This window comes from Peromyscus maniculatus, chromosome 23 (genome assembly GCF_049852395.1).
Source record: "Peromyscus maniculatus bairdii isolate BWxNUB_F1_BW_parent chromosome 23, HU_Pman_BW_mat_3.1, whole genome shotgun sequence".
Lineage (NCBI taxonomy): Eukaryota > Metazoa > Chordata > Mammalia > Rodentia > Cricetidae > Peromyscus > Peromyscus maniculatus.
In genome coordinates, this window is record NC_134874.1 from 28,667,535 (window position 1) to 28,677,851 (window position 10,317).

A 10,317-nucleotide genomic window follows, 5' to 3' on the forward strand; every position below is an offset into this window, starting at 1 on the left:
TTAATATAGATGGAAACTCAAGGGTCAAGAGAGAAGACCTCATAAGAAAACGATACCCAAGAGCGTGGATGTCGGCATTTTAGAAGTCTTAGAAAGACACCAAAATACAATATGGGGTCCTCAAAAAGGAGCCCCTGGGATGCATCTTGTTTGTTTCACCTGGGCCTGAGTGTGGTCATCAAGGCCGGGCTGGGCCTGGTGTGTACACATTCCTGTGGGAAAGCTGCGGTATCTTCCAGAAAAAGGCTCATGTATATCCACAGCTGGCTGGTGGGGATGGTGTGTTGTGAGCAGTGTGGTGCGGGCATAGTAGGGACCAAGTAGAGCTGGTGCCTGTTCAAGAAAAGAAAAGGAGGCTGGCCGGGCGGTGGTGGCGCACGCCTTTAATCCCAGCACTCGGGAGGCAGAGCCAGGCGGATCGCTGTGAGTTCGAGGCCAGCCTGGGCTACCAAGTGAGCTCCAGGAAAGGCGCAAAGCTACGCAGAGAAACCCTGTCTCGAAAAAAACCAAAAAAAAAAAAAAGAAAAAAAAAAAGAAAAGGAGGCTGGATGTGGGGGCGCACTCCAGTAATCCCAGCATTTGGGAGACAGAGGCAAGCAGATCAGGAGTTCAAGGTCATCCTTAGCTACATGAGGCCATGTCTAAAAAAAGCTGGGGAGCTGAACTGGAGAGCTAGCTCAGCTGGTAACGTGACTTCCTTTCAAGTATGAGGGCCTGCGTCTTATTTCTAGAATTTAAAAAGGGGGGGTTGGTATGGCGGTATACGCACCACTGGGTAGATGGAGTCAGGGCCTCACTGGCTGGCCAGCCCGGCAAGACCGGCGACCTGCAGGTAAAAGTGACAGACCCCAGCTCCACAAACACGGTGGAAAGTGACCGAGTAGGACACCTCTACTTTCTTTGGCCGTGATAAACGCCACGACCAAAAGCAACTTAGGGAGAAAGGAGTTTATTTTAGCTTTTAATTGCCAGGTCACACTCCATCACTGAGGGAAGACAGGGCAGGAGCTCACGCAGAAACCACAGGGTGATGCTTACCTGCAGTTCCCAGTAGTATAGAGTCTAAACCCACCTGCCTAGGGATGGGGATGCCCACGGTGGGCTGGGCCCTCCCGCATCAATTAGCAGTTAAGAAAATACCCCACAGATGTGCCCACGCTCCACTCTGATCCAGCCAGTCCCCCAGCTGAGACTCCTTCAGATAATTTTGGGCTGTGTCAAGTTAACAGCAGAAGCTAAGTAGAACACCAGTTGATCAGCACCCATCACGTATACATACTCAAACACACACACACACACACACACACACACACACACACACACACACACACACAAACGCACCAAAAGAAAAAAAGAAAAGAAAATGAAGCCACTAGGCAGAAACCTCTGATCCAGTGGCGGGGTAGACAGGATGGGACGTCAGCTGACTAGGTGTCTTCTGCAGCACCGAGCGGTGACCAGGGTCCGCCTCTGGTTCTGCCAGGCAGCCCTTTTTCTGTGCCGCATCCACGCAACTACATCAACTCCCCCCTCTGCCTCCTCTCTCCTTTTCCTTCCAGGAAGCCTGAGCCGAGCACACACCTGAACACTGAACACTGAACTGTATTGAGCAGGATTGCTGGGTTGCGTTTCCATTCTTCAGTTATGGTGTGGTCACGTGATTATAAAAGACCAAGGGAAACTTTAAAAAACAAAACAAAAAACAAACATTTTCCTTTTTTTTTTAAAGACAGGATTTTTGAGATGTGTATCCCTGGCTGTCCTGGAGTAGACCAGGCTGGCCTCGAACTCAGAGAGATCCGCCTGCCTCTGCCTCCTGAGTGCTGGGATTAAAGGTGTGCTCCATCACTGCCTGGCAGGCCACATTTTTATTATTATTGTTGTTGTTGTTGTTGTTATTATTATTATTTGTGTGTGTATGTGTGTGCGTGCGCACACACACGTGTGCCACAGCATATACTCACAAGTCAACTTGTGGGAGTCAGCCTTAGGGGTCAAACTCGGGTCCACAGCCTCAGCCTCAAGTGCCTTTAGCCACTAAACCATCTCACCAATCCAAAATTTTAAGTGAGAACTTGTCTCGAAAAAACAAACCAAAAAGACAAAAACAACAACAACAACAGAAAAAAAAAAACCTCACAAAACTTTGCTGGATCTCATTAGCAGCTTATTAAGGTCATTTGTTCAACAAATACTTAGGACGCCCCTGCTGTGTGTTTCGCAGGGTAATTTCCTGGATTACGTGATTACAGCTTGCAATCCACTTAGACGGCTAAGCAGTGAGTCTGGGATCCTGTAAATGCCATGGTCAGTCTTAGCGGCCAGCACCATCAGCTACAGAACCTCTAGGATTTCCTGTGCTTCCCAGCAATGTCTTGGTCGTATGCTGGTAATAATTTCACACACTCTCCACTTCTGACATCCTAAGGACAACTTGTCGCCGCACACTAACTAGTAGCATCCGGGACAAGTCAGCCTGACCGGCCCCATTGAGTTAAGTATCAGACAGAACTGGTTCCACATCATTTTGCATCATTCCTCAGCCCTCACCCCGCTAGTCCAGTTACTCAGCCCTTGAAGCTGGCTCAACCCAGAAAATACTTCAAGGGTTGGTGATAGTGTAATCTGTAATGATAGCTCCTGGGGAGGCAGCGGCATGAGGATTACGAGTTCAAGGCCTGCTGGAGCTACAGAGTGAGGTGGACACCACCTAGTGAGATCCTGCTTCAAACTATACAATAAAAAAGTGTGGTGGCGCACGCCTTTAATCCCAGCACTCGGGAGGCAGAGCCAGGCAGATCTCTGTGAGTTGGAGGCCAGCCTGGGCTACCAAGTGAGTCCCAGGAAAGGCGCCAAAGCTACACAGAGAAACCTTGTCTCGAAAAACCAAAAAAAAAAAAAAAAAAAAGTGAGCTTGGCAAATGAATGGAAACACATGAACTATGAACCAAAGGCTGAGGGGCCCCCAGCTGGATCAGGCCCTCTGAATAAGTGAGACAGTTGAATGGCTTGATCTGTTTGGGAGGCATCTAGGCAGTGGTACCAAGTCCTGTGCTCATTGCATGAGTTGGCTGTTTGAAACCTGGAACTTATGCAGGGACACTTGGCTCAGTCTGGGAGGAAGGGACTGGACCTGCCTGGACTGAGTCTACCAGGTTGATCGCATTCCTCGGGGGAGGATTTGCTCTGGAGGAGGTGGGAATGGAGGGTAGGCTGGGGGTAAGGGGAGGGGGTGGGAGGGGGGAGAACAGGGGAACCCGTGGCTGATATGTAGAACTGAATGGTATTGTAAAATTAAAAAAAAAAAAAAAAAAAAAAAAAAAGTGAGCTTGGGACATAGCTCAGGGGTCGAGTGCTTACCCAGAATCCTCCAGCGAGGCCTGGAGGTGAGGTTCAGTAGAAGGAGGCTAGCCTAGCTTGTGCAATTCCTCTACTCCCATTACTGGTGGGTAAAGGCCCTTCAAAGTCTGATGACCCACGTTTGAGTCTTAGAACCCAGACATGCCATGGCTCCCATCTGTAGTCCTAGCACCTCTACAGTGAGATGGGAAGTAGGAGAATCACTTGGAAGCTTTGTGGGCCAGCTGGCCTGAAGTCCACTGAGCAGGGGGCAGACACAATAAAACTTTTTTCTCCACAAAGTAGGAGGAGGGAACTGATTCCCTCAAGAGTTGTCTTTGGATGTCTACACACTCCCTGTGGCATGCGCGCGCGCGCGCGCGCGCGCGCGTGCGCGCGCACGCGCACACACACACGCACACACACACATATAAATATGGAGGAGAAAAAATTGAGACATGTAAAAAAGCAATATTTAAAAAGCAGCACTTGGGCTGGGAGGTGGTGGCGCACGCTTTTAATTCCAGTACTTAGGAGGCAGAGGCGGGAGTTTGAGGCCAGCCTGGTCTACACAGTGTGTTCTAGGACAGCCTGGGCTACACAGAGAAACCCTGTCTCGGGAAAAGAAAAAAAACAAACCATGATGGGGTGGGGGTGGGGGACAGCACTGGGAGGTGGAGCCAGAAGGATTAGGAGTTCAGTCATCCTTCGCTACATATATAGTGAGTTCAAGGCTAGTCTTGTCTACAATAAGACTTTATTTCTAAAACCAAACTAAAGCACCAGCTAATAAGGGCAGAGATGAGTTGAGAGTAGCTGGTGTTGGGACATAAACCTCCCACGACACAGCGGGCAGACAGCGGGAGGCTGGAAGAGGGAGGACAGAGTGTACGCAGGACAGACAGCCAACCTGACCTTCGCCTCCAAACACCTCAACAAGCAGGCAGGTTCCTGTCACCGGGCCATTTATTATCATAGCAATCTGTGGGCTGGACCAAGCCCACCACAGTCCCTGGGGTCCATGTGGCCTTCCCTGGTTGGCAGGACACAGCTTTCCTGGGTGAATGGGCAGTTCCTCTCTCTAGCCTTTGAGGATGAGCTGGGGGAAGGGTTGGGGGAGGATGAGACTTCCTCTCCCTGATGCCAGGTTTACACCGTCCACTTCAGACACCTGCAGAGAGAGAAGAAGCCGGTTGGAGGAGGAGGGAGGTCCTGGATGCTGTGTGGGGTGAGACCATGGGCATGGTTAGGCTCTGGCTCACCTGGTCTCCTGGTGGGTGCCCAGGCAGCGGACCGTGCAGTACCGGGCACCACAGCTTACGCAGGTATACGGGGACGGGAAGCCACACACAGCGCAGAAGGGGCGCTGGGGTCGGGACGGGGGACCCGCACAGGCCGTCAAGTAGTTGGGGCCCTCAGATGTGCTCAGGTTCTGCAGGGACACGAAGGGACAGGCGTGTCCACCGAGGATCCTGAAGAGCATGGGCTCATGCCTTTGATTTGGGGGACCCCCGCCCCCAACACACACACAAACACACCAGGCTGAGAACTCTCTTACCTGCTCCTCCAGCAAAGCCTGGAAGTTTTTCCGGAAGCGAAGTTTGAAATGGTCACCTCGAGTTTTCTTCTTTTTCTTGCCTGGGGGATCAAGGGCAATGAGCTGCTGGACAGCTACTGTGACACTTAGGGTCTGTCCCTCCCTGCTGCATCTGCCCTGTACCCTGGCATCTCCATCCGGGTCCACGGTCAGCGCCTTAAAGTTCAGTCTACTCCATCTTGTTATTTTGGGGACAGGAGCTCATGTAGCCCAGGCTGGCCATGAACTACTCATTGTGTAGACAAGGATGACCCTGGACTGGTTCTCCTGCTTCCGCCTCTCACGTGCTGGAACTACATACAGGCCTTCTGTTGTTGTTGTTGTTGTTTTGACACAAAGCCTCATGACATACCCCAGGCTGACTTCAAACTCACGACGTAGCCCAGGTTGACCTTAGATTCTTGGCAATTCTCCTACCTGAGCGTGCTGCGTGCTGCGTCTACAGGCAAACTCCATCACACCTGCTTGCTTCACCTTTTTTATTCCACACACACAGAGAAACCCAGGCGCAGAGAGGGAAGACACTTGCTCAGCCCAGGAGCAGTTTCCAAGTCACCTCCCTGCTGGGACCCTTCCCACACGGCCTGCCCAGCCCTGACTCCTTTCCTCTCCCAACGACAGGCAGAGTTTGTTGTTTCTTTCTTTTTTTTTTTTTTTCAAGACAGGATTTCCCTGTGTAGCCCAGGCTGTCCTGAAACTCACAGAGATCCACCTGCCTCTGCCTCCCGAGTGCTGGGATTAAAGGTGGGCGCCACCACCGCCTCACCCCCCACTGCTGACAGGGATACTTTGTATTCTGTATTATAAAGGCACACTTGTGGTTGGGGAGTGGCACACGCCCTTAATCCCAGCACCCAGGAGACAGAGCCAGGCGGATCTCTGTGAGTTCGAGGCCAGCCTGGGCTACAGAGTGAGAACCAGGACAGGCTCTAAAACTACAGAGAAACCCTGTCTTGAGGGGAAAAAAAAGTCTGACAGCCTGAGTTCAATCCCGAGAACCCACATTACAAAAGAGAACCAACTCCTGAAAGTTGTCCTCTGACATCCACCCACACGCCATGCCATGGCATGCATGTATACACACACATGCACACATATGCACAAATAAAACAATAGAAGTTGTTCACATTTTCAAAAATCTCTCTGGGTGTCATAGCGCACACCTTCGATCCCAGCAGCTGGTAGGCAGAGGCAGGCGGATCTCTGAGTTCAAGGCTGTCTGGTCTACACAGAGAGACCCTCTCCCAAAAAACAGACTGTAGTTGGTTTCTCACTCTTTTGTTCTTTACCCCATTTGGGGGGCCCGCCATCCAGCTCCCAAATAAATCACACACACGAAGGCTTATTCTTTCTTATAAATGTCCAGCCTTTATTGTTTCTAGCCAGATTTTCTTTTTCTTTTTCTTTTTTTTTTTTTTTTTTTTGATTTTCGAGACAGGGTTTCTCTGTGTAGCTTTGTGCCTTTCCTGGAACTCACTTGGTAGCCCAGGCTGGCCTCGAACTCACAAAGATCCGCCTGCCTCTGCCTCCCGAGTGCTGGGATTAAAGGCGTGCGCCACCACCGCCCGGCCTAGCCAGATTTTCTTAACTCAAATTATCCCATCAACCTTTTGCCTCTGGGCCTTTTATCTTTCTCTATTCTCTATACCTGTCTTTACTTCTCACTCCATGGCTTGCTGCGTAGCAGGGTGGCTGGTCCCTGGAGTTTCCCCCTCCTTCTTCCTTCCCTGATCTCTCTTGCTTCCTCATCCCTCTTTTTCTCCATCTGTTTATTCTCTCTGTCTGCCAGCCCCGCCTATCCTTTCTCCTGCCTTGCTATTGGCCGTTCGGCTCTTTGTTAGACCAATCAGGTGTTTCAGACAGGCAAAGTAACATAGCTTCACAGAGTTAAACAAATGCAATATAAAGAGTGCAACACATCTTTGCATCATTAAAACAAATGTTCCACGGCATAAACAAATGTAACACTTCTTAAAATAATATTCCACAACAGACAGACAGACAGACAAAACCCTCCCTATAATAGAAAGAGGAGAGAAAGAACAGGCACAGACATGGATTACTAGCGTAGTGTATACAGCTGTTGATGGTTGTTTTGTCAAGCCCTCCCTCCCGGTCCAGGTGTCCTTGGAGCACAAAGGTGACAGGAGTGGATGCTAACTTGACCCAGTGGTTCACAGTGCCCGAGCCCAGCCCAGACATCCACAGACTGAGAGACAAGTACGAGGCATGATAATGAGAGGCACAGCCGTCACAGGTCTCAGAAATGTGGCTGACACCTGACACAGAGGGGAAAGGCTGGATGTCACCCAATCCAGAGTGACTGACAGCCTTTGTCTCTGTCTGTAACCTGCTGACTGGAGAGGGCTCTTTAGAATAGTAACACATCGTCTTCTCGGACTGTCGGCTCTCTGAATCAATCGGAGTTTTAAAGAACCAGGGGCTGGAAACATCGCTCAGTGAGTAAGGACACCTGCTGCCCTACCCAGCAGCCTGAGTGACCCAAGTTCAAACTCTGGAAGCCACATGGTGGAAGGAGAGAACCAATTCCTCTAAGCTGTCTTCTGACCTCACATGCCAGCATGTGCAGAAATGCACACACACACACACACACACATATGCATGCACACACAATAAAGAAATCAAAAAATACAATAGATGCAATTCCCATCTCTGCTCACTGGCATCTGCAGTGACAGGCTGCAGCTTCATGACACCGTCTCATTCTCTCGCCCACACCCCCCCTCACCTGTGTCTGCATCGTCATCAAACTGAGGCAGCCTCTTGCCCAGCTGGGGGAGGCCCGCGTGGGGGTCATCCTGGAAGTTGTCATTCTCTAAAGCTTCTAGCTGTCGGTTGATCCGGCGCTGCCGGGCTGCCCGGTCCAGCACCCGCCGCTGTCCAGGGTCCTGGGAGCGAACTAGATGGGACAGGGTTACAGGGTCAAGAAAGGGGAAAGCTGGGCCGGCACAGTCTCCTGGCCTCATCCCCGCGATGCTGTGGGAAGTTCCCAGCTCTTGACCCTGCTTCCTTCCAGCCTGGGAAGCCGGTTTCAGCCCTTCATGCTGACTCTTAGTCATCCAGCCCCAGCAGTCACTAGAGACACAGTAAACTGCGGCTGGGCAGATGGCTCAGTGGTTAGGAGCACTCTCCGCTCTTGTAGCGTGCTAGAGTTCAGTTTCCAGTACACAGGACCATCAGTCACCAGGGTGGTTCACAACCGCCTGTAACTTCAGCTCCAGGGGATCCAACTCCCCCTTCTGTCCTTCACAGGCACCTACACTCATCTGCACATAGCAACACACACACACACACACACACACACACACACACAATTTTTAAAAAAATAAGGGAGTACATTTAGGAAGTGACATTATGCTGACCCCTGGCTTCCACATTCAACACACCTGTGAATGTGGCAAAATATCCAGTGTATGTTTCTAGAATGTTCCTTTAGCCTGAGTGGCATCTCTATGCCCCGTGACTGCACGGAATACAGTCCTTGGACTAAAAGGGTCTCTGTTCCCTGGCGTGGCTCCCAGCCACCCTCCTCTCTTGGTGACAATGCTTCCCATTCCCACATCTCGGCTCCCCTCTTTCTCTTCAGACCACCTCTGCCTGCCCTTCTTTTATCGATAACCCTGACCCTTTCCCACCTCCCACAACCTTCATTGGGGCCTCAGGAAGCCCAGGCTGGCCTGGAACTTACTATGTAGCTGGGAATGACTCCGGACGACCTGTGCACCACCACGCCTGTGGCTTATGTGGTGCTGGGAATGGAACAGAGCTTTGTGTATGCTAGACAAGCACTCTACCAGCGGAGACAAACCCCTAGCCTCTTTTCTGGCATTTCTTTCTTCCAAAAGTTCATTTGTTCTATGTGTTTCTGTGCGCGTGTGGGCACCGCAGTACAGGTGTGGAGGTCAGAGGACAATTCGTGAAGTTTTGTCTCCCATCACGCGGGTCCTGGGGACTGACCTCAGGTGGTCAGGCCTGGCAGCAAGCACCTTGACCTACTGTGCCATCCTGTCAGCCGCCCATTCCAAAGCTGGGTTTCCCAGGGCATGCCAGTCTCAAGCCAGAACCCCCTCAAACCACAGACTTGGTTACAAGACATCGGGAAGCCGAGGCAGGACCAGCCTAACTACATAGGCAGCCTCGGCTACAAAGCGAACCCTGTCTCACTAAGTAAGAAAGCAGAAATAGTATGGGAGTGGAGTGGGGAGGGGCGGGGGCCTGAAGCCAAGCGCTTTGGTTTCCTGGCTCCTCTGTGCCCTCCATCCCGAAGCTGGGGTGGGTACAGACGCTCACTGCACCCAGGCTTTGCAATGACAAGCTGTGCTCTCCGTCCCCGCGTCTAGCTGGCGGCAAACATTCACAAAACCTGAATGAATGCTTGCGGGGCGACCCCAAGGCCGAGCGAGAGGGCCCGCGAGAGGACCTGACATGAACAACGGGGCGGACGAACGTTACGGTGGACTCGAACTTGGGGTGAAGAAAAGGGCGAACCTCCAAGGGCTCACATACCCGAGGGTTTCTTCTCCACCATTTGCGCAACACAGTCGCCGGGAGAACCGACTGCGCAGGCGTGTTAACCACCCAACCCTCGGTCCCGGCGCATCCCTTCCGGTGGCGTGCCCTCGCGCGCGTGCGCGGCCCTCCCCCTCCGCCTGGAAGTCATGGCGTGATGTTCCCTTGGAGACCAGAAGGCTTTCCCGCCATCTTTGATTGGGGCACACCTACTTCCGGTCGCGTTGTGGTTGTTTTAAAAAAAAAAGTAAACCTAAGCGCTCTCCCCGCGCCCCCCACCCCCCGCTTTTAAAACTTGGTGCGCGTGGTCTTTAGGGGCGCGCTCTGGCCCCTGGGGCTCTTTTGCAGCCCCGGAGCGTGTCCCCGGGCAGGGGCGGGTGGGTTCGGGGGGCTTTGTTAAACCCCCGCCCGCGGCGATGTCCTGCATCGAGCTTCCCGGGGGTGGGGTGGGGCGTCAGTCCCCGCCGCGCCCCTCTCCCCCAGGCCTCGCCGTCCAGTCCTCCTCCGGGTCAGGGCCGTGGTCAGGACCCGCCCCCGCGTCCCCCGGACCCTCCTCGAAAGGTCACTTCCCCTCCCTGGGACTCGGGCGGCGCCGGGGACCGGACCCCCGGCTGCTCCCCACCCCCGGCCCGCGCCCGCCCGCGGGACAATCCTTGCCTTGTCTCGCCGTCTGCATCTCGGGTTTGCGGCGGCCTCGGGTTACGCCTTGTTTCCAGGGCGGAGTCCCGAGCGCAGCTCCTCCTCGCCGCGCGCTCGCCTGCCCCTCTTCCCAGAATCTTCTTCTCCCGGAGTCCGGAACCCAGGCTAAGCTCAGCCCCGCTGCCGGCCCGGGTGTCGCCCGAGTGCGCCGC

At 52.9% G+C, this 10,317-nt stretch overlaps 1 protein-coding gene across 2 annotated transcripts; it reads right to left on the reverse strand.

The window, feature by feature from the left end:
• Positions 1 to 4,077: 4,077 nt before the first annotated feature.
• Positions 4,078 to 10,259, reverse strand: Znhit1 (zinc finger HIT-type containing 1). 2 transcript variants are annotated; one of them, XM_006971253.4, is made up of 5 exons: positions 9,464 to 9,620; positions 7,686 to 7,856; positions 4,898 to 4,977; positions 4,602 to 4,771; positions 4,078 to 4,510 (listed from the first exon to the last, which is right to left on the reverse strand). In XM_006971253.4, the coding sequence occupies exons 1-5, from the start codon at positions 9,483 to 9,485 to the stop codon at positions 4,489 to 4,491; spliced, it is 465 nt and encodes a 154-aa protein (XP_006971315.1). In that variant the 5' UTR covers positions 9,486 to 9,620; the 3' UTR covers positions 4,078 to 4,488. The 2 variants fall into 2 exon arrangements, with proteins under 2 accessions (XP_006971315.1, XP_006971316.1); XM_006971254.4 differs by lacking the exon at positions 9,464 to 9,620 and adding an exon at positions 10,124 to 10,259 and having other exon boundaries at positions 4,288 to 4,510.
• Positions 10,260 to 10,317: the final 58 nt, after the last annotated feature.

Excerpts from the sequence above, each read along its gene's own strand:
- Znhit1 (XM_006971253.4), bottom strand. The coding sequence starts at position 9,485 with ATGGTGGAGAAGAAACCCTCGG. Across the intron at positions 7,857-9,463 it reads GGTGGAGAAGAAACCCTCGG|TTCGCTCCCAGGACCCTGGA; the intron begins GTATGTGAGCCC and ends TGTCCCATCTAG. Across the intron at positions 4,511-4,601 it reads GGCACCCACCAGGAGACCAG|GTGTCTGAAGTGGACGGTGT; the intron begins GTGAGCCAGAGC and ends CTCTCTCTGCAG.